The sequence below is a fragment of the Natrix helvetica genome (genome assembly GCF_964273705.1).
Source record: "Natrix helvetica genome assembly, chromosome: 3".
NCBI lineage: Eukaryota > Metazoa > Chordata > Lepidosauria > Squamata > Natricidae > Natrix > Natrix helvetica.
In genome coordinates, this window is record NC_138549.1 from 87,243,632 (window position 1) to 87,268,320 (window position 24,689).

General features: G+C 45.1%; 1 protein-coding gene across 1 annotated transcript in view; it reads right to left on the reverse strand.

Moving 5' to 3' along the window:
- Positions 1-24,689, reverse strand: part of PLPPR5 (phospholipid phosphatase related 5) — a 93,512-nt gene that overhangs the window by 21,918 nt on the left and 46,905 nt on the right. Inside the window, exons 2-3 of the mRNA XM_081948001.1 lie at positions 23,559-23,691; positions 20,954-21,204 (exon numbers count right to left, since the gene is read on the reverse strand). Of these exons, the coding sequence (XP_081804127.1) occupies positions 20,954-21,204; positions 23,559-23,691 (384 nt within the window). The remainder of the gene's footprint in view (positions 1-20,953; positions 21,205-23,558; positions 23,692-24,689) is intronic.

Consider the following 24,689-nt stretch of genomic DNA (forward strand, 5'->3'; position numbering starts at 1 on the left):
CACTAAATGTTCCAAACTATCTTACGATTTGTAAGTGAAAAGGCAAATTAAAAATAATTAACTTAATATAAGGTGTCTTTGGTAGAAGCCACAATGGTATTTTGTCTATCATGATGCCATCGCACAAATAATGCAAATTTTGAATTTGTCTGAAGATGTCATGACTTGTGTGTTTCCCTCTTCTACAGATACAGAGCCAACATACAGAACTTACCCTTGGGCAAAGAAACAAACTTTTCATTATCTCTATTTAAAATTAGTGTCACTTTGGGATCATTTTAACGATTGTTAAGCTACGTTAAATACAGTATATTACATTACATGCTTAGAAAGTACAATGCAACTTCTTTTTATAAATGTATGTTAAACCTAAAAAAGTTGACCATAATCATAACACATTAAACTATGATTTAAAACTAAAAAGTAAAAAGGGATATTAAGATGACCAAGTGATGAGGAAAGGTAAAGATAAACTGAGGGCTTTTATAAAAGACACTCAAAATATAACTGGGATTTGGGTCCAAGGTAAGATTAGAGAGCATCACTTTCTGTCAAGCACTTTGGATGTCAAGACACTTCTCAGCTGCCAAATCCAATTTTAATCCATACTTTCAAATCAGTTTTTGACACCTGGCAACTGCCTCGGTACGCTCCTGCAGTTTTCTTGGCAATTTTTTTTAGAAGTGATTTGCTACAGCCTCCTTCCTAAGACTGAGAAGAGCGACTATCCCAAGGTCACTTAACTGGTTTTGTGTCCAAGGAAAGACTAGAACTCATGGCCACCCAGTTTCTACCTTGGTCCCTTCTCCACCATAATCCAACTTCATATTTGTATAAGGAAGGGCCATGCACTTAACAGCCCCAGCTCCAGCTGCCAAGCCTTAGCACTCTTAAGATCATTTTTTCATGTTTTTTGAGAGAAAGCCAACTTGACTGTTGAGTATATAATTAGAGAATATCTCTTAAGGGAGGAAAGGAGGTTAAAGGCATGAAGAGTAAAGAAATATGTCACCTTTTTTTGGTTATGTAATTTTTTAAAAATCCTTGGAAACCTTACTAATACTGCGTATATCTTAATGATATTCTTAATTAAAATTGATTAGAAAAGGAATAGAAAATTAAAATTGAAAACTTTTGGATTAATGTTCTAGTTTAGCAGATACTGAAGGAAATCACAGCCGCCAGTTTTTTAGCTGGTGTTGATCCTCATACGCATAGAGTTGTATGGTTATATTATCAAGTTGTAATGCACATATATGCATATATGTAATGCATGTGCATGCATCAAGTTGTATGCATAAATAATATTGAATTGTATTAGAGATGGGTTTCTGCCAGTTTGCCCTGGATCGGTGCGAATTGGGAGGCTCCGCCCACCTGCCCGGACGATTCTGGCCATTCACAAGCAAACCTGCACTAAAATAAATTGAAACCCACCACTGAATTGTATGCGTATTAAAGGTCACTTGTCTGTAATGGTATAGGGCCGTGACGGTGAACCTATGGCATGCGTGCCAAAGGGGGTACACAGAGCCCTCTTTGCAAGTACCCCAGCTGTCACCCCAGCCCAGGTCTACTGGGCATGCACGCACACCTCCTACTGGCCAGCTGGTCTACTGGTCTCTGCCGCACATACGTGGGGGGAGGGGTGCATGAGGGGAACATGTGTATGCATGTGCTGAAGCGAAGCACATGTGCAGGGAGAAGCTTGCATTGCATTTTGGGGCCTCGTGTGCGCCCCCCCCAAGTCCCCCTTTTGGATCCAAGGTTGGTGCAGGAGGCCTTACAGGTCACGCGCGGTTCCCCCCATTTTGGGCCTGGAAAGCTTCCTGCACCAACCTGGAAACCAAAAATGGGTGAGGGGGGATGGGTACATGCACGGGGGAGGGGGGGGTCTTGCATGCATGCATGGGAGTCACATGCTCATGCACAGGGTGCTGGGCGCGTGGGGTCCACGCACACATTGCATTATGGGTGAGGGTGTGCGCGCGCGCTGTCGCACGCAAACACGATTTTGGCACGCGAAGACAAAGGGGTTAGCCATCACTGGTATAGGGTGTCCAGCTTGGGCAGAGGGTTGGATTAGAAGACCTCAAATCCAGCTTTATTCCGAATTGAACTGAGTTCACCATAGGAACCTAGAATTACATTTGTTTAGTATATGTGCAATTCCAAGCAGTTTGGCCCTTTGTAATCAAGAGATGGAAGTTTGGGCAATGTTCAGATTTTCTAAGTGCCATCCTACATTTTATGGTGTAGCACCATAGTGTGCAGATATCCACTTGGACCCCCATGGCCACTTTATGGCACGATCTTTCAATTTCAATATATCAGATCTTGATATTTCTGAATCTTCTGAAATTCTTTACCTTCTACCATCACCTGATATTGCTGCATCAATCATCCATCACGTTCGTCTTTTTAATCAGTTGTATCTGCTGTGTTGGGATCCAAGGCTTTATTGGTCTATATTTGGAAATCCCATAATATTTTAATCTGCACATTTTCAACTATTTTTCCAACTATATTTTCCGACCAATTTTTCATTACTGACATATTATATTATGAAACTGAAAAAATACCTGATCAAGAAATATCTCCCAAAATCAAGGAAGGTAAAGGAAGCACTAGAAATAATAAAGCAGTAAATAACAGCTATAGCCAAAAAGATCAGTAGTCTAAAACTTGAATTGCACACTACAGGCCAGTGATGGCAACCTTTTTTTCCCTTGGGTGCCAAAAGTGTGCGCATGCCCACACCTATAATTCAATCCCCCTGCGCATGCACGCATGACCCCGGTGCTCCCCTCGCATGCACACATGAGCCTCCATGCCCCGTTTTAGGCCTAGCAGGCCTCCCTGAAACCTCCGGAGACTGGAAACAGCCCATTTACCAACTTCCGGTAGGGACTTTCTAGGAGCCTGATGAGGGCAAAAACGGCCTCCCCCGCCACCCCATGGAGGCCCTCCGGAGGCCGAAAACTCCCTGCCAGAGCCTCCATGTGAGCCCTGCACTTACCTGGCATCATGTGGAGACTCCTGGGAAGGGAAGGGCAATGTGGGCGGGCCAGCCGAAAATCAGCTGGCCAGCACACGCATATGTGCTGGAGCGAGCTAAGGCAACAGTTTATGGCTCTGCATGCCACCTGTGGCACGCATGCAGTTTGCCATCACGGTTTTAGGCAAACTCTCCAACTTCAGTTGAATCAGAAACATTTCTATCAATCCATCAGTGGATAGATCGCAATGAACCAGCCAACACCTGACAAAGAAGAAACAGTGCATTTCTTTCTGAGCAATAGCTATGGGGACGACCCAAAGACATACAACCAGAATGCAGCATGGGTAAAGGATGTGAGTAAGAATAAAAAATAAGTTCAAGTGAAGAACTTGAAATGGAGAAAAAGTCAGGGAAGATGAAGAACTGGTCAACACAAGGTAAAGATAAACTGCATGGGTTTTGATTGAAAAATCTACACCCACTCATTGCCAGGCAGTTTAATGACATATCGGAAAGAGGTGAAATGGATGATTTCTGGCGTCTGGCAAAACCTACCTGATAATGAAAGATTCAACAAAAGGGGCTACACCAGGCAACTACAAGCCAATTACAAGTTTACCAACAATTTTCAAATTGATAACTGGTGTGCTAGCTGATACAGTCCAAAAGCATCTAGTTCAGTGGTTCTCAACCTGTGGGTCGGGACCCCTTTGGGGGTCGAACGACCCTTTCACAGGGGTTGCATAAGACCATCGGAAAACACAGATTTTCGATGGTCTTAGGAACCAAGACACCAATTTGATGGTTGGGGGTCACCACAACATGAGGAACTGTATTAAAGGGTCACTGCATTGGGAAGGTTGAGACCCACTGATCTAATTGAAAAGAAGCTCTTTCCACTTGAACAGAAAGGAAACTGCCCAAAACAGCAGCAAAACAAAAGATCCGCTCCTAATTGACAAAATGATTTTTAAAAACTGTAAGAGAAGGAAGACTAACTTGAATGTAGCTTAAATTGATTACAAGAAGACATAAAACTCCCTGCCCTGACTAGATAATCAAGGGCCTAGAAATATCAGGACTCAGTAGAAACATCAGAAGTTTTGTGCAAAGATCAATGGCACACCGGAAGACACAGCTGCTGATCAATGGTGATAAACTGAGAGAGGTTAATATCAAGAGAGGAATCTTTCAAGGAGACTATCACCACTGTTTGTCATTGCATTGATTCCTCTGTCAGTAATACTGAACAAGTCAGGTCATGGCTATCAAACATCAAAAAGGCTAGGCTATGCTACCTCCTTTACACAGACAATCTGAAGTTATATGGGAAAAGATTGTCTGAAACAGAATAGCTCAGCCTTGTCTATATATGCAGCCAAGATACTGCAATAGAGTTTGGAATGGACATATGTGTCACCCTTATCAACAGCAGTAGGACGACTATGGCAAAAGAAAGTAAAGATAGTACCAGTAGTAACAAAGGCCTTTGATGCAATTCCAAAACATCTGGACTACCACTTGAACCTTTGTCAGCCTTAACAAAATCACCTTCAATCAATTGCAAAAGGCAACTTACATGAAACTGCCTACATCCTGTGACAATACCCTTAATATTATGAGACAACACCTGCCTATCCCAGATTCTTGGGATGGATTCAATAAGTGGACAAAAATGCTAAATCCTGTCTTAAGTATCCGGCTGACTATGCGACCATCCATAATAAATCAAGAGTTCCAGAAAAAAAGCCAGCCCACTAGAAATAGACCAGCTTATGCCTGTATGCAGTGGTGGGACTTGAATAACTTAACAACTGGCTGGGTAGGTGCGGCCGGTTGATCATGTGACTGGGTGGGTGACCTCACTCATCGCACCCAGCCCCTCCTCCTGGCCACTCGCCTCAAAGGCAGAGGTAGGATTCAGTGGGTTGGGGCTAATCCCACCACTGGCTGGCCCCTCCCCCACCCATTTTTGGGCCAAAAAATAGCCTGGAAAACAGGCCAAAAAACTAGCGGGGGTGGGGCCAGTCAGTGGTGGGATTTTCCGGTTCGCCGAACTGCACAGAATCTTAACTACCAGTTCGTCTGAACCGGTGCGAATCGGCAGCAGCCCACCTCTGCCTGTATGTGCTCATATCCCATCTACTTCGCCTACAAGTCTGCAGGAAATCTGGGAACAAGACTTTTTAAATATCCCTCTGACAGCCTTGCAAATTCAAGGAGGAAGCTCCAGTCAGGAAGCACAGTCAGAATCCTATTTTTATTGTAAAGTTAACAAAATCTTGCAAGTTTGAAAATACACTTCTCCCTCTCTCCCCTTTACAGCTCAAAAAACTAGAGGGGAGTAAAAACTCTAAAAGATTGATCTAACTGAAATTTGATGAGGGTAAAATTCATATAGCAATAGCAATTATATACCGCTCCATAGAGCTTTATAGCACTCTTTGGGCAGTTTATAAGGTAGAAGCATTATTTGCACATTGCCTCCAACAATCTGGCTCTTCATTTTACCGACCGCGGAAGGATAGAAGGTTGAGTCAATCTTAAGTCCTATCAAGATGAAACTCCAGGCTGTGGGCAGGGTTTGCTTGCAATACTGCGCCACTGCATTTTGTCAGTAAGTATTAACTTACTGAAAAAAAGAGACCTAGAGCGTTATTTGGAGAAGTAACCAAAAAGAACGTTGGTCTTACCTGAACGTTTTTTTCGGTTGAGTGGAGGGAGGGGTCACAGAAGGGTTAACACAGCCTGATTGGTCCATTTGACTGAGAGAAAACTTCTTAACCTTCGCCTTCCCCCGTTGGTTCCCAGTTTCCGTGATGTCATGGCATGCACCTGTAACCACAAACACAGACAAGGGCAAGCCCCCCCAGGGCCCCCCCGATCCTACGCCACCCGGACCCTGTCTATCTAACTAGGGCAGGAATGTGACCCCTCCCTCCACTCAACCGAAAAAAACGTTCAGGTAAGACCAACGTTCTTTTTCCAGTAGAGTGGAGGGAGGGGTCACAGAAGGGACATACCCAAGCTACGTCCCCGGGAGGGCAGACTGGGTCCCAGGTGAAGGATCGGCCACCACCCTCTGGAGGACCCTCCGCCCAAAGGATGCTTCAGCAGAGGCATAGGCATCCAAACGGTAATGCCTAATAAAAGGTGTAGGGGAGGCCCTGCAAATATCCTCGAAGGGTGCCCTGGTAGCCCAGGCCGCAGTGGTAGCGGCACTGCGGGTGGAGTGGGCAGTGATCCCAGACGGGGGAACCTTCCCCGAGGCCCCGTAGGCCTCAACTATGGCCAACCTAATCCATCTTCCAATAGTGGAAGAAGACACCTTACGTCCTAACGAGCCCGGCTGAAAAGAGACGAACAATGCCTCAGTCTTCCTAACGCCCTCCGTCCGCTTCAGGTATATGCGGACGGCGCGGCGGACATCCAGCCTGTGCCACACAAACTCCTGATCCCTTGAAGGATTTGGACAGAAATTAGGAAGTACAACCTCCTGGGCCCTATGGAATTGAGAATTCACCTTCGGAATAAACGAAGGATCCAAACGCAGAACCACCCTGTCCTGGTGGATAATACACAAATCACTGCGAGAAGAAAGAGCCCCCAATTCTGAGATGCGCCTGGCCGATGTAATGGCCACTAAAAACACCACTTTAAGAGTGAGAAGACGCATGTGCACTGTCCTGAGCGGTTCGAACGGGGGGCCCGTCAGAGCCTTGAGGACCAGGGTAAGGTCCCAGGTCGGGAATCTATGAACCGGGGGCGGACGGATGTTAGCCGCCCCCTTCAGAAAACGCTTAATCAGGGGAGAACGGGAAAAGGTAGGGGAACCCTCCCCCCCCCACAATGGTGGCAAAAGCCGCCACTTGTCGTCGGAGCGTATTATGCGACAAACCGTCCTCCAACCCCTTCTGGAGGAACTCCAATACGTTCAGGACGGTAGCCCTAGAGGGATCCAACCGCAAGGGGATACACCACTTCGCAAACGCCTTCCATGTGGCATTGTAAATCCTAACCGTGGACGTAAATCCTCCTAGACGCCTCTAAGGTGGCTATAACTCCCGACGATAGTCTCTTCCCCCTCAGGATCCCCCGTTCAAGAGCCAGGCGGTCAGATGAAGCCACTGAGGCCCTGGGTGATGCAAAGCCCCCTGACTCAGAACGACCTCCCCCGGGGGAATCCTCCAGGGGTCTGCAACCGACAGCTGGACCAGGTCCGCGAACCAGGGTCTCCTCGGCCAGTACGGAGCTAACAATAACGAGAGCCCTCTCTGTGACTATCTTCCCTATCGTACGGGGAAGGAGAGGAAAGGCATAAAGAAGGCCCGGGGGCCACCGGCTCCTGAGAGCATCCGCTCCTTCCGCCGACGGAGACTGGAAACGGGTAAAGAACTGTGGCAGCTGAGCGTTGTCGGGGGAGGCGAACAAATCCACCCGGGGCGTGCCGAATCTGCTGCATATCTTCCGAAACAACTCCGGGCCCAGTTGCCACTCGCCATCGTCCAGGGTTGTGCGACTCAGCCAATCCGCCTGAAGATTGGACACTCCTGAGATGTGTTCCGCCACTATCGATGCTAAGTGTCTCTCCGCCCACAAGCCCAACAACTGCGCCTCTCGCCAGAGGGAACGGGAGTGGGTGCCCCCCTGGCGATTGACATGGGCCTTCGTCGCCACATTGTCCGTGAGCAGGAGGACATGGCGCCCCCGCAGGTGATGACGAAAAGTCCGAAGGGCAAGTCGTGCGGCTTTCAGCTCCAGCCAATTGATGTTGTGGCGGAGATCCGAGGCAGACCAACGTCCCTGGGTCATGTCGGAGTCCATCACGGCCCCCCAGCCAAAGAGGCTGGCATCCGTCGTCACGGTGACTCTCTCAGGCTCCCAAAAGCAAGCCCCCTGTTGCAGCGCTGGGGACATCCACCACCGAAGAGAGAGCCTCACCTCCGCTGGTAGAGGAACTGGCCGCAAGGAGTTGCTCATCATCCTTCTCTGGACTGGGATCAAGGCCCACTGGAGAGGTCGCAGGTGGAGCCGGGCCCAGAGCACTATCCCTATACAAGAGACCATCTTCCCCAGGAGTTGAGACAAGGTCAGGATGGAAACAGACCTTCTTTTTCGTATGGAGGAGACCAGCTGGCGTAGGATGGACAAGCGGTCTGGGGATAGGCGGACCCTCCCTGACTCGGAGTCTATCACTGTCCCTAAGTGTAGGATCTGTCTGGATGGGGACAGGTGGCTCTTGGGAAAGTTCACGGAAAACCCCAACGCCTGAAGCCAACGGATCGTCAGCCGAAGATCCGACGTGGCTCTGGGAAGGGACTCCGCCTGAACGAGGACGTCGTCCAAGTAGCACTGAAGTCTCACCGGGATGGAATGTAGGTAAGCCGCCAGTGCTGCTAGGACCTTGGTGAACGTCCGCGGAGCTGAGGCCAGACCAAATGGAAGAACCCGGTACTGGTAATGCCTGCCCCGGTGAGAGAACCTGAGATAACGCCGGTGAGACTGAAGGATGGGGACGTGGAGATAGGCCTCCGTCAAATCTACTGAGGCCATGTAATCCCCTTCCGAATGCCCTGCAGGATTGATTTTAGGGACGCCATCTTGAACCGCCTGTATACTAGGTAGCGGTTCAGGCGTTTCAGGTTGAGGATTGCCCTCCAACCCCCCGGGGATTTTGGGACTACGAACAGGTATGAGTAGTAGCCCAGACCCCTCTCCGGCTCCGGAACGACCTCCACAGCCCTGATGTCTAGAAGATGGGCGACCGCGAGGTCCATGAGACGACGTCGCTCCGGATCCCGAGCCGGGGGAAAAACTTTGAAACAACTCGGGAGTGTGGAGAGGAACTCTAACCTTAGGCCGTGGCGAACGGTCGCCCTGACCCAACCGTCTGACGTGATCCGATCCCACTCGTCCGCATACAGTGCCAGGCGGCCTCCGATGGGATGACTCGGGTTCGAGTCATTTCCCTCTGCGGAAGGGACGGCCGCCCCCCCCTCGAAAGGGCCGCTTGGACTGCGGCTGATACCTAGAACGATCCTGAAAGTTCTGCCTATTGAACGACCTGTCCTGCCTGTACGGTTGATATCGCTGATCCTGATCCCTGCCATAGGACTTGAACTGGGGTCTGCGATAGGGGTGACTACGGGACTCCGCCTTCTTGGTGGATGTAGGCATAACCTTCTTTTTATCTTTGTTCTCCACCAAAATCGGGTCTAAGGAGGCCCCGAACAAATTTGGACCTGCAAAGGGGGCAGCCACCAGGTCCCACTTGGCTTTATAGTCCATCTGCCAGTTCCTGAGCCACAGGAGCCGACGGGAGGCCACAGAGGTGGTCAAAGCACTCGAACCAAATCTAACAGTGTCTAGGGTCGCATCAGCCGAATACTGACACGCTGCCATTATTTTAGCCAAATCCTGGTGTACGCGCTCATCTTGGATCGGAATGCGATCCTGAAGCTGGCGGAGCCACATAACCGTTGTGCGGTTGAAGTACGAGGCGGCAGCTGCCGCCCGCACCGCCCAAGCTGAGGCCTTATAATTTTTACGTAAAGTGAGCTCCGCCCTCTTGTCCTCTGGCTTAAGTTTGTCTGCCGCGTCCCCCGAGACCACTGGGGAAGAGGAGACTAGAGCTGCTATGGGCTGATCTATAACTGGAAGCTGAATAGCCTGCACAAAGGACTTTTCCATGTTGTAGGCGCGACGGTCGTTGCTGCCTGGGGGGGAAAAGTTAGAAGGACGGGCCCATTGGCTAGTAGCCACCTCTAAGAAAAGAGGAGGAGCAGGAATCTCCTCCTTATTGGTGGCCGTCGCTGAGAACATGACCATGTCTGGATCCGTGGGCGGTGGGACCGTGGGATCCCCCGTGCCCACCTTGGTGGTCCTCCTAGCCTTCTTAAGTAATGGTTTGAACATGGCCTGGAGGAAAAGGTTGGAAGAACGAGGCGGCTCAGGAGCCGCATCCTCCTCCTCAGAGAACCCCCAATCATCCCTCCGTGCCTCCCCCCTAGAGGAGACCTCACTCATGAGGGAAGGGGAAGAAGCCCTAGATCTGGACCTACTAAAGGGATTAACTCGACTGTGGTGGTAGGGCCTGTCCCTCTGAGAAATGCCCCTAGAAATGGCTGCGGAAATAAGCCTTTTGAGATTCTCAGGGAGGTGTTCTAGATCCTCCTCATCACCTTCTGAATCATAGTCTGGTGCCACATAGGCCCTGCTGGATCTCCTACCCCTAACGGGACCTGCAGAGGTACCTTCCAATGGGTCCCCCCTATCTGCCTCTCTAGTCCCCAGGGAAGCAGAAGGAGAGCGAGGTGCCCCCGCTCCTGACTCCTATCAGATCTGCATGGTGAAGCAGAGGAAGAGGAAGGGCTGAACCCCCTGGCTACAGGTGGGGGAGGGCAGGAAGCCACCGGGTGTGGGGATCTGGATCTATGCCTAGGATCCCTGGCCTGTCTCTTCTCAGCTCTTTCAATGACCTTCTCAATTGCTCTGGATCGCCTGAGCTCATCCCTCTGCAGGGCTCTTGAAGGTCTGTCCTCAGCCGAAGGCCTAGAAACCCGAGGCCTAACTGGGGGAGAGGGCTCAGCCTGATCTTCGCCTGCCTGAGCCGGCGCGGCCTGCTGGGCCTCTGCTCTATCTGCCATCCCCACTCACGTGCTCCAGAACGAACTTTTGGGTAGTAATGGCCCTTCAGCTGGTGAGGATCGCCTGCTCCGGGCCTCCGGCAAAGTTGCAAACCGCACTGCCACGTTTCCTCAGCCTCTCCGTGTTGCAAGCCCCAAACACGTGACTCAAAATGGCCGCTGGCTTCTTTTGGGCGGTGCTCTCAAAAGCGCGCCTAAAAATGGCCGCCTACCTCGCCCTTAAGTTGCTATTGCCTGCGAGCGGCCGCTTGCAAGCTCGCCTTTCCAAAACAACACTCCAGATCTGCGCTGGGCTCCTAAGCCACGAGGAGCCCTCCAAAGCCAAAAAAACGACTCCGCGTCGCTGCCGTGGGCTGTAACCGGCCCGGGAAGCAAGCGGTTTGAATTTGAAGCCGATTAGTCGCTTTCGCGCCGAAAAGCCCCAGCGCGCTGCGAGTCTCTCAGAAAAGAAGTTTAAAGGAAGTTTAAAGGACGCAGGGTCGCCCGGCACACCCGAGACCCCAGGCACCAGTCCGGAGCGATCCCTGAGGAGGGGAGAGAAAGCGCTCCCCCCCACTGACTTTCCCAGCCTTCTGAGGGCAGCCAAACAACAGCCCTGCAAGGCGGACCCACTACAAAAAATATTTTGAAATTAAAAAAAAAAATCCGAATTCAAAGTACCAACAACACTAATACTGACTAATAGAACCCAATAAAACACTCTTACTAGGAACCAAACCTGAGTCTTGGACCTTGACTGAGAGGAAACTGGGAACCAACGGGAGAAGGCGAAGGTTAAGAAGTTTTCTCTCAGTCAAATGGACCAATCAGGCTGTGACCCCTCCCTCCACTCTACTGGAAAATGTAAGCAACAGTTACTTGGTTAAAACAGAATAAAACATCCTTCTTCAGTATGGAACCTCTAGTTATCTTGGCCTATAGCTGCCAGGAATCTCAGCAAGGCTGGCCACTATATTGGATGGAGTAAAGAAAACTGGGGGCACTAGGTGGGGAAGGCTAGTGTAGAATAATAATATTTCACAAATATAGTTTCACAAATAAGCTGGTGGGAAAGGCTGATTTGCAGGCGAAAAAAGTCAGAGTTACCATAGCAGCAGCAGCCACCCACACTAAGCAGTCACAAAAAATGGGGAGAATCTATTGTTAATAACACAATATGCTAAGATATTTTAAATTTTTAAGAGTTAAAATTGATGCCGGAAACAGTTAAAGGAGGATAAAGGCACACAAAATATAACATTAATAATCTTTCTTAATTTGAAGGCCATATAGGTTTGAGCAAATATAGACAAAAGCCTGGGCAGGGAAGAGAAAAAGAAGGTGTGTATTTATTTTCACCACTATCACACTCATCATCCAAATGGCTTTTGGGTGACTCATCCCGTAACAGTTGAGATATTAGCTAGGGTGAAAAAAATTACTGGCCCAAATCTCAAAATTTCAAGGCTCGGCAGGAGTTCACTGCCAGATCTCCCAAGCTCTTCCAAGAAACAGACTCTTGGGTGCTCGGTTCCTTTTGTGCACTCCTGTGTTCTAGCAAATTCCAGATTCTCCTACAAGGTTGGGAGACCAGGCACATCCTACCTGCTTTAACGCATATCAATCAAGTTTCCTGTTCTCTCCACAATGTCCCTGGTAGCCTAGGAAAAATTGTGATCACATTATTCTTCTCTCCCTACATATGTAAGACTATCATCTGGTCTCATCTAGCTTCTTATAATTTAAACAGGCCATTTCTGTATGTTACGGCACTTTTTCACTAGAACAATATTCCACCGGAGATCCAGAAGGCCACCAATCCTCTTTGCTTTTCTTAAGGCATTGAAAACCTGGCTTTTTGCCCAGACATTTGAGTAAGGAGGTTAACCAACTCTGATAGCTAGTATGATTTTGTTCGCTGACCTAGGAAAAATTGTGATCACATTATTCAGTTGTTTTAACTACTGCTTGTTTTTGTGTGCCACCAATAGTTACTAAAGGTGATTCAATGGCTAAGATGCTGAACATTGATCAAAAAGGTTGGCAGTTCGGTGGTTCGAATCCCTATCACCGTGTAACCGGGTGAGCCCCCGTTACTTGCCCCAGCTTCTGTCAACCTAGCAGTTCTAAACCATGTAAAAATGCAGTTAGAAAAACAGGAACCACCCTTGGTGGGAAGGTAACAGCGTTTCTTGCACCTTCGGAGTTTAATCATGCCGGCCACATAACAACTGAGACGTCTTCAGACAACGCTGGCTCTTCGGCTTTGAAATGGAGATGAGCACCACCCCCTAGAGTCAAGAACGACTAGCACATATATGCGAGAGGAACCTTTACCTTATAGTTACTTTGTGAGATGGTCATCAGCTATATAAATAGTTTAAATTTGTGCTTAACTTAGCTGTCTAGTAATCCCACGCAGCCAAATATACATTAAAAAAAACCCACCCCACATGAATTAAATAACTGTTTAATAATTCCAGTCTAAACATAAGAAAATATACGACCAAGTAAATAACAAAAAAAAAATGGTGTTTGCCACTTCATACTGTTTCCATCTTCTTAAAATTTGGAATAATAAATTTGTAAGAGTATTACAAAAGAATGTATGACAAAGCTGCTTTATTAGATCTAACTCATCTTTGTATGTTTACGTGATCTCAGAAAAGGGGAAATATTTTAACTACAACATTCTTCCTTAAGTAACAAGTAGTAAAGAACTGCCAAGTGTGAGGAAACTAAGTTGACAAGATAAAAGCATTTGTAGCACAGTGGGACTTTAGTTCTATGGGCAGCATCATACAGAAATTAATGCCGTTTATTTAACAACTGCCTTGTTTGATATTCTCTTCAATGAAATGAAAACACTGCGGAAGAGTAGCTCCCCCCTTGTTGATGTTCAGGAAGCTATTAAAGTACCTGGCTATTCTCCCAGGCTTTGTGGCAGGGTGATGCGTTTTTCTTTCTTTATACATTTGTCTTTGGGTCACTCATGGTTTCTTCTCTATTTTGTTGTACTTTTCTTTCTTTTCCCTTTTCAGTTGTAAGTTTCCCAGAGTCACTAATAGTCAGGCAGACTTGAAATGCCAGTAAGCCTATCTACAGCAGGAGCAGATAGATTTTATTGAACTATAACTCTTACTACCTCTCACCACTCGTCGTTGCAAAGGCTGATAGGAGTGTATTTCACCCATCCTTGATTTATATCAAGGTGGCAGTTTAATTCAGATAAGATGGAAACACTTAAGGGTAGATATTTGCTGATTTGGGTGAAGAGCTGTATAGGTATAAAATAAAGGAACTTAGGAATCCTTCTGGATTCAAAACTATGGTGTGGAAACCAAAACTTGGTTTCATCAATTTCAGATAACTCATCACTCATCACCAAGAAACAAATCTATTCCCAAGTATATACAGCAATAGCACTTAGACTTATATACCGCTTCATGGTGCTTTACAGCCCTCTCTAAGCGGTTTTACAGAGTCAGCATATTGCCCCCAACAATCTGGCTCTTCATTTTACCGACCTTGGAAGAATGGGAGGCTGAGTCAACGTTGAGCCTGGTGAGATTCGATCTGCCAAGTGATCAGCAGAAATAGCCTGCAGTACTGCACTCTAACCACTGCGCCACCACAGCGCTCTTGATGTGATAATATGCATTATTTGTCTATTAGCATTAGACAATTCTACATACAGTAGTTGGAAACTGGATTCCTTGGTGCTCTCTGAGCGTGGTTGGTTTCTTGCATACATTTCCTTACAAACTAGATAACATCGTTGTTACCTTGTTTGCTAAGAAACGTCTGCAACAAAACAACCGAGCTCAGAAACACCAAGGACCCCACACTTTAACCCTGAGGCACAAATATTATTTTCTATCAATAATTGGAAACATTGGTTGATATTCATTTGAGGATACACAGTAAGATTGAGGTTCATCAATTTTGTGCCAGCTGCACAGATTATTGGTGCGTTTTCAAACTCACCTCAAAATTCTGGAATAATCTTTAGTCAATAGCCTGTGGTACTTACTAACATACCATACATTTGTTTTATTCACAGTGTTATTATTGAATATTTCAGTTATAATATGGCTTATTTTCACTAGATTTTTAAACAAATGTAAATACCATTTGTCTTTTGATTGATATGGAATTGTATTTTTTATATTGTAAGCTATCTTGAGATATCAAAAAATGGCTAAGCAATAGATTAAACATATATGTGGATTACATTTACGTAGCTTTCAGTACAGCTCTGTTCTCTAGATTAGTTACAACTGAGCAGGAAGAATCTATTTATATACAACAAAATCAAATTGTAATGATATACAATAGAGATTTCAATTTGTTTGGGCTAAGGAAGTAATATAGTTCTGAAGGCACCTTTTGAAAAACCATTTGGTAGTCATGTATCTATACCAGGGAGGTCAAACTCAATTTCATGGAGGGCTGCATCAGGGTTGTGTTTGACCTTGTGGGACCAGGGTGGACATGGCCAGGGTGGGCATGGCCAGCTCAACGTCACTCATGTTGGGGGAGCCTGTGGTGGCCCAAGTGCTCTGCCAGCGAAAACGGGCTCCCAAGCTCCATTTTCAGCTTCGACAGCCTCCTGCAACCAGTGGTGGATTCCTACCGGTTCAGACCGGTTCAGCTGAACCGGTAGTGGTTTGGCAGTCTAGGTCACTGGAACTGGCAATGACCCAGGCCTGCCATGCCCCCAAGCCGTAGGTGCCGCCATCTTGTTTTTTGCTTCTGCTCATGCACTATCAATTTTTATTGTGCATAGAATTGTGCAATGTGCATGTGCATGCAGCGGGCAACAAGCATCCAAGCACGGCGTGCTCACGAGCGAACCAGCAGTAGTGACTGCCGGAACCCACCCCTGCCTGCAACCCTCTTCCAGCGAAACCGGAGTTCGGGAGAGCTGCGTGCAGTCCTCCCGAGCTCCATTTTTGCTGGCACAGGCCCCGTGGACCGGTCCTTCATTGTTTCCAGGACAGCCCTGTGGGCTGGATCTAAGCACCCCATGGGCCGGATCCAGCCCCTGGGCCTTGAGTTAGAAACCCCTGATCTATAGTTTGGGGTTGAGTTGCAATACTGACTGGTGTGAGAGATATAATTGCTCACATTTTAAACCATCTATTAAGAATGCTATGTCTGGTATACTGACTAAGGTATCAGGCTAAAAACTGGGAGACTGCGAGTTCTAGTCCTGCCTTAGGCATAAAGCCAGCTTGATTATCTTGGGCCATGGTGATCTGAGTGAAGTGGCAAACCATGACACTGATACATCACAATGTACAATAAATGGACCTCCAACTTCACAATACGTTGTAAATAAAGGCTTTGTAATGCAAGCCGGGTTTAATATTATCCACTGTTCATGGATATAGGATAGTTATTTTCTTCATATTATAAATATCTCTGTATTAGAGATCCCAAATAATCCTTGTTGCTCTATTGATAAGTAAAAAAATGAATTTTTAAGACCCAAACCATTCTTTCTTTGTTACAATATTAAAAATTAGCTTTAATTTTGATGGGGCATTAGCTGCTGCTTTGATTTCATTTCCTTAAATTATCAAAGAGTTCTGATAATTGAATAGTTTTGTTTTTATACTTTTGTTTTTATTCCCTCTCTCAAAGAAAAAAAAACCCTTTTATATGTATATATATAAAAAGCATATGGATAATTCTAAATGTAGTCTTTGTTAACGTCACAGTTACTATAGTATTCCTTCCATTACATTTTCTGCATAATGTTTTCTTTAAAAGGAATTCAAAACTCTACAAAATCCACATCTGTTGTCATGAATAATTTTCATTTCCCTATATAACTTTCTCTAATAAATGTGTTGTAATGCATCTTTTAATGTATGGCATTTATATGAATCTTTTGAACAGAGAACCATAAAAGCTAGCACATGCTCTTTATCACTTTTCAATCAGGTTTTGATTGTTTATACCATTTCAATCCCAAAGTGGCCATTGCTTTTATATCCTAAGTAATTATGTCTATATAGATACAAGTTGAGATATTGTTATATGCATCTAATTTAACATGCAGATCTCTCTCTCTCTCTCTCTCTCTCTCTCTCTCTCTCTCTCTCTCTCTCTCTCTGGAATTGTTATGTTAACTAATTCAGATGTATGATTTTCAACTTGCAAACCTAAATGAAGCATGCGTTAAACTAATATTGTGTAATCATGTTGCTCTGGATATCTAAAAGGCCCCCTAATGTCAACATTAATGTGGTCAAGTCAGCCTGCCAAGGCTGTTTTTCACTCATGCAGAAGAATTAGATAACTGGGGCTCCACATAAAACCACATCAGCAGGGGAAAAAAAAGGAAAAGATGTTGCATCTTTTTTTCTGCTAACCAAGCGTGAGCATTAATGAAAGAAAATGCTCTCTGACAGGATAAAAACATTCCCTTGCTTATTTTGAAACACATGCATGTTCTTATCTCTCCTTATGTATTTCGGTTAATTATTTACATTTGTATGAAAAGCCAATTGAAAAACAAAGTTTGGTGCAATGATAGTAGTTTAAGCAAGTTTTGCATGTTTTTATAATAGATTTAATTACATGTGATCCAACGTACAATAAACTAATCTCGCACTTGAAATAAACTGAGCATTTTCTGCCTGATTCTGGTACATAAATCACAGGCTTAAAATAACAGATACCTGCTACAGGCAACTTATGCTCTAAAACAGGCACAGCTGCATATGTCAAAATTGTATAGAATATATCTGGCTGGAGTTTCTTGAACAGCAAATTTTTCTAATGCCAAAGAAATCTAAAAAATGTATTACACACCCTTTTTTTTCTCTTTCAGCAAATGGCCATAGACATCAAAAGATTGTTGACTTTATACCTGCAAGGTAAGATCTCCCATTCTGTATTTTTACAAACTATATACACATATAAACTGAAGTGTGTGTGCGGGGGAATATTGTAGTAAGGAATTTATTACTAACTGTGCACATTTTTATCAATATTTATTAGTTATATCCTGTGATTCTTTAGTTGCCAGAACTTTAGGTATTGAAACACTCTGGATTGTTTTACATCTGCAAGGTTGTTAAAGCATGGGTTTTCAGATCATATCCTTGGACTTGGACATAGTCTTATTCATTTATGCCTTAGAGTGAATTCAATAATGTAGCTGTTAGTAAAGCATAAAGGGTTTGTCTATATGAATTATGACTTGTTCTGTCACACTATCAATCAAATTTTGATACGTTAGCAAGAACTCCACAAATCTCCTGTAGAACTGCATTGTTCCTTTCAACCTTCAGAATGCCCAGATAGGCGGTCACAATAATCTAAGGAAGCATCTTCTCCTACTTCCAAGATTGCAAAGAAATCTTCCTAAATTCATACTAGACTACCAGCTTACCAACATAGTGGTAAAACAACAATAGTTTTTTACTCCTTTGGAAGAAGAAGAAGGGTGGGGGAAAAGGTTTCCTTACCCACAATGCAAGGTTATAGTAAAGTCAAAAGAAGAAGTTCTCTATCTTGTTTGATCAACTGAATGAGCTGATCGCCAAACCAAGATTAAATCCCGCCATTGACAATAATTTGCTGAGATACCAAAGCCAGTCACAATTATAAACCTCAACTGTTAAAAATAAAACAAGTAAACAAAAGCAAGTGGCTTAATTAAAGATTTGCAATTTACCTTTTTTGTAGAAATGTAAGAACAAAGGGAAGAACAATGGCATTTAAAATAGCCTTAAGATTTTAAAAAAGTAAGGAGAGGGACATGCAACTGAACTTTTAATATTTTGTACCTTACACGTATAGCCTTTCATCACACTCACTTTGTCAGCTCACTGGTCAGTTGATGGACAGGCTGCCTTCTATTTCAGTGGGGGAGCGTCTCTCTCCAATACAATAATGCTGTTATTAGGCAGCCTACCATAAAGTTGGGATGACTGCACTACTATCTGCAACAGGACACAGGGCCAACTGTAAAGGGCCACACGTAACCCAACAATTAGATATTGAAAAGACTCAGTGTCAGGCGCAAGCAACCAGATCCACACATGTAGAGTATAAGCTAACTATTATATTGTATTCTCCCTTTAATACAGGAATCTCCCCAGACTCTTTGCCTTCTCTTGGGAACAGATAGATAGGTTTCTATGGAGCTTAGCAATTTTGGATCTCTTGCAGCTGTGCAACAATTCAAGGCTAATTCCCTGCTTGAATCATCCTGGCTGGGTATTTCCCAACACACAGTTCCACTATACCAGTGCTTCTCAATTATTTTCTGTCATGCTCCCCCTAGGAAAAAGAAAACATTTCGCGCCCCCTCGCACAACTGTAAATAGTATCATTTGTCTATAAAATTGTTATAAGTACACCTCTGCATAACACTGTATTGAATAATGCAACGCATCCGACGAGAAGTCAGATGCTGGGTGACACTGTTGTGTCTTATCTACCAGAGAGTTAAGACCCACTAAAATTGATTGGCTTTGCTTCCAATTTGGGCCTTCCAATGAAGCTGCAAAGCAACGCGGGCTGCCCCTGTGGCATCCAATCTTTCTTTCATGTTTGGTTTCCGAAGTTCCGCACAGCGCCCGGGGCTAGGCCGGCCTTTCTGCCGTCCTTTCCTTCGCCGGACGGGGGCTGCCAAAAGAAGGGAGCGCCCCCTCCGCCCGACCGCTTTCCTTTCGCTTTGGGACTGCAGGTCAGTCATTTGGTCGGCCGGCGGGCTGCAGGGTAGCCCGAGCAAGAGGCTGGTCAGCGTGAAGGGACGTCCCCGCCCACCAGGCGGCCTCAGCTCCCACTTCCCCTCGCCCGCCGCGGCCAGTTGCAGGGCGCGGATCCCGCTCGGAGAAGGCGGAGCGGCAGCTCCTCCCTCAGCCAGGAGCCAGCGGGGGCTGGTCGGACAGGCAACCTCATCGGGAAACTCCAGTCCGCCGCCTTCGCCGCCGCAGTCTTCGCCGCCAGTTAGCCCAGAGGAGACGCGAGCGAGGCCACAAAGACCTCTTTGAGCACCCCCTCGCAGCCGCCCGCTACTCTTCATCCCCAGAGCAAGCGAGGGTTGCAAGAGGAGATTTACACACGGGCTGAGCCCAGTTGAAAGCAAACTGTTGAACGTGGTGGCGGGACCCCGCCTGTTGCTCCTGGCTCCTCATTTGCACCCAGATGGAAAGGGAGCCTTCGCCCGCCCCCTTTACGGAGCCTCGCGCCCCCCCTGGGGAGCGCGCCCCACTATTTGAGAAGCACTGCACTATACCAAGAATTCTTTTTAAGAATGGAGAAATATTCACGGGGGATTTCAACCCTTCTCTGGATATCAAGCAGTGGGGATAGATGAGATGACCATCAAAACGCCCTCTGGCTATGCTTCTTCCTTATCTTTATAACATTAATGTATTCCTGTAGCAATGCTGTACAACCCTCTGGAAGGATAAGACAAGAACAGTTTTGCAAACCTTTGAAGCCACTTTTGGAAGCTCCTTCACAAAGCAAAATGAAACTGTTGCTTTGCTTCCGAAGCGCACCCCCCCCCCCTTTTTATCTGCCTAATATATGGGACAGAGGAAAGCCTCCTCAGTAAGAAGAACATCACCTCGGGGTCCCAGAGTGTGAGTGATGCTGACTCAATCCAGCCTCAAGCAACAGCATCACTTCTGTGCCGTGCTGAGCCCAACATCACTTCCCCAATGTGAAGTGCCTCACCGAGACGAACAAAGCCCACTTTGTACAGAATTAATTATTACGTATCATTTGAAGTTGAAACAGCAGGCGGTGCTATCAAAAAGCAGTACTTAGCCCTTTGATGCATTTGAGAAGTGGAGAAGTGTCGTCCCCATTCTCAGCACACAATCGAAATTTAAGGTTTTAAAAAAAGAAAATTTGATATATATTTTTTTTAAAAGGATCATTTGATTCTTAGACATATGACGTTACCTAAGCTATGAATCTGGTGAACGAAATACTGAATGAACCATGCATGAACTCAAAGTAAGGTCAACGATTCTGTGGATGGCATGAACAAGCCAAGAGTCAAACCCTGGAGGAGAGAAGTAAATGGCCACAATGTCAATCACATCACCATCTGGAACTCCTGCACACTCCTGTTCCAAAGTCAATATGACTGATACCTCTGTAATGATATAGGCCATTTATTCACAAGTGGCTTATATTATCGTCTGACCATTGCTGTAGCTGTCAAATAGGAACGAAAGCAGGTTTCACACTGCTGCAGTGGTGACGGGAAAAGGTTGTGGGACATCTACAAGTGAAGTCATCTGAGGAGAAGGCCAACAACCTAAACACAATTGCCGGGTTTACTTACAGTGATGTATGTTGCTGCATATATACTCAGAGCTGCTTCTTTGGAAGGAAAAGTTTTTCGGGCTTTCATGACAAGATCAGGATTTCCAGAGCAAGCCTCTGCACCACTGACGAACTGTGTAAACTGCTGACATCCCAGAGCTGTGTAGTTGGGTTTGCAAAGTGCAAGGAAATGAGGTGCAAGATTCCCAGTTACTACTTGTCCAGCATTTACAAATATGTCTGTTGCAAAAAGTCCAAATGCATAAATGCCTAAAGAAAGGGAAGGAAAAAAAATAATAATTAAGCTGCTATTACAGTAGCGCAATAAAAGGAATAATCTGATTAATAAAAAAAGTTGATTAATAAATAAATAAGATGGTTTGCATATAAGCTTGGCGAAAGGCACACTGCTAAGATAAAATGAAAACGATACAGAACCTTGTCCTGTCTTTCAACATACCAGTGCAGGCACGCTAACTGCAATCTTGATTTATTTTTAGGTATGTTTGTAACAGGTAGAATCATTGCTCCTCTCTCTGTGTGTGCCAGTGAATATTGGTGGTGGTGGGGGGGCGATTCTTTACTGGTAAGTTTTGGATCCTATGAACCATCTATGCCCTAACCTTTTCCAATTAGCTGGCCTGGCTCAACCATAGTTTTATCCCATTGCTCCTGACAGCCTTTTTTAAATTTTTAAATTTGTAATTTTAACTGAGGGTATTTTAATTGTTAATTTTAATTCTATTATTATTATTGTATGCATTTGGCGATTGTTACCTCCTCCATGTATATGTACGTGTATGTGTTTATGTGTATATGTGTATGTATTGTATCTATATGTATATTGTATGGGTTTTTATTGTACGCCGCCCCGAGTCCTTTTGGAGAGGGAGCGGCTAACAAATTAAATTTATTCTATTCTATTCTATGTGCCATCAAGGACTTTATAGATAGTAACTAGTTCTCTGAACTGCATCTAGAATCTTTGTTAGCTGGGAAATCGTATCCGACCCATAGCGACCCCATGGACAATATTCCTCCAGGCCTTCATGTTCTCTACTATCCTCTAGAGTCCTTTTAAGCTCACGCCTACTGCTTCGGTGACTCCATCCAGCCACTTCATTCTCTGTTGTCCCCTTCTTCTTTTGCCCTCAATCTTTCCAGGCATTAGGCTCTTCTCCAGTGAGTCTAGAATCTTACTGCTAGTCAATTCAGCTCATGCTAATGAAATGCTCTATTGGCATAGGGTGGCATGCATGTTTGTCATTCCCTTAACAGCTGCATTCTGGATCAATTGCAGCTTCCAAGTGCTCTTCATTGCTACAGACCCCATATGAGGTCACCAAGTGTGTGTGATTGTCCTGGTCTAGATATGAGTGCAGTTGGTGTGCTGGATGAATTTGTAAGAGTTTTATTGCTACATATCTTCTAAGCAGGAGCTGTGAGTTCAAAGAGACCCCCAAATGATCACCAGTCCTAAAGAGGGAAGCGTAATCTTAACCCATTGAAACTCTTTTGTCCTCTTCCCATGTGATCCAAGTTCCCCTAACTACTCAAACTTCTCGTAGCCGAGCTTGCATCTGTACTTCCTTATCCTCCCCTGCACAGCTTCCAAATACTGGGACGAGATCTTGACAGAAGGATCTGATTGAACTGAGGTGAGATGCCATCAGTGTATTGGTGAGAGCTGACCCCAAGCTGCCGAATACCTCAGCTAATAGACTTATGCAGATGTTAAGTATCGAATCCTGAGACATCCTATATATCAGAAGTCTTTGGCTTGTCTCTTTTTCCCTGCCAACATTGTCTGGATCCAACTACAAAGAAAGAAGAACTCCCACTCATAATTTCCACAAATGAATAATAATAAAAAGGATAATATTAGAAACCACTTTGCGATTAAGGTGAACCAGGATGATTGTACTAATACCATCCCAGTTCCACCAGAGGTCAGTAGCAAACATAGCCAAAGCCTTTTCAATTCTATATCCTGGGTTGAAACCTGGCTGATAGTTTGCCTCCCCCAAAGCTCTCTGTTGCTACAGCCTGGCCACCTTCTCAACAATGTTCCCCCAAAAGGGAAAGGATAGACACAGGATGAAAATGGCCAGGTATGTCAAATCCAGCGGTCTCTAATTTTAATAAAGTAGAGAATCTATGTAGTAATTGTGAACCTTAGCTGCCCCCTTGCCTGCGTGTTCCCTGGCAATAGTAAATAAAATATCAGTTGTTTTTAACATATTTAGCCAGGGTGCCATAAATGCAATCCAAAGCCACTTTTACTTCAACTGTGGTCATGTCATTCTATGCAAGCTAGGATCTCTACTCGACAGACCACCTTGCTAATCCACACATAGTTGCTTGCATCTCAGCAATACAGAAGTACAGTAGATGCAATGAACTTATACAAACTGAGAATGTTGGTTTTTTCAATGGCATCCTGGCTTGGATCTTATAGAGCAGAGCAAGAGTTCTCAAGAGCAGAGTTTATTATTAAAGGAGTGATAAGATTATAGTTGGGAACCTCAAGAACCCAGAGGTAATTCAATAGAGCAAGAGGTTTACATAACTGGATGACACATCCTAATGCACGAAGATTAGAAAATAACACCCAATATTCTTACCAAGGAACCTGACAGTCCTGCGCACCAGTGGGTTTATATAGCAACAGTCTCCAGTTAATATTGTTTTTTCTTGGTTTTCAAAATCCCGTGTGGCCATCTGTAAGCAAAACACTGCAGTTTCTCCAACGATAATCTGGGAACAATGAAAAGAAAAGGAAGCATTAGATTCCATAAATATAAAGCGACGCTACCCTAAAGGTACATTTAAATCCATCCACAGGATGGATCCCGTGGCCTACTGCTTTGCTGTTGTAAATATTGTAACAATGCTTTTGTAGGTTAGAAATGAATTGTTTAGATAACCCTTACTTAGTGACTGCAATATTCAGTGAGCATTTAAAATTATGACTACGCTAAAAAAAAGTAACTTTACTACCAATGACTACATTACAACCTTTGCAGCATCCCTCACTCACATGATTGCCTTTCTAGTCAGTATGGATTTTCCTATGCCTGATGTGTTGCAGAGTGAAGAAATGGGAGAGAAAGGGATTATAAGAGAGTAAGCAGGTGTACAGTGTGGAATACACATTGGAAGGAATGCAGTGGCACCAGCAGCCAGCCTCCCTCCCCCCACCCTGGTTGATAGATCCAAGTGCATGACACAGCAGCCTGGTGTAATAAAATACAATACAATAGCAGAGTTGGAAGGAACCTTGGAGGTCTTCTAGTCCAACCCCTGCCTAGGCAGGAAACCCTACACCGTTTCAGACAAATAGCTATCCAACATCTTAAAGACTTCCAGTGTTGGGGCATTCACAACTTCTGGAGGCAAGCTGTTCTATTGATTAATTGTTCTAACTGTCAGGAAATTTCTCCTCATTTCTAAGTTGCTTCTCTCCTTGATTAGTTTCCACCCATTGCTTCTTGTTCTACCCTCAGGTGCTTTGGAGAATAGTGACAACGTGGTGTATTCCCCATTGTATGCTTGTTTACTATCTTGCAATCCTATCCTCTAATCCTAATTATCCTTGTAATTAATGTAAATACAAAGATTAATTTCCCTCTTGCTAATTATCTCAGCACAGGAGTAGCCATTTCAAGGGGCATAAGAGTTGGAAAAATGAAAGCAGGGTCATGGCCATGTGATTCCCCACTTAGCAAATGTTTCAATTAGTGACAGAGCTTATC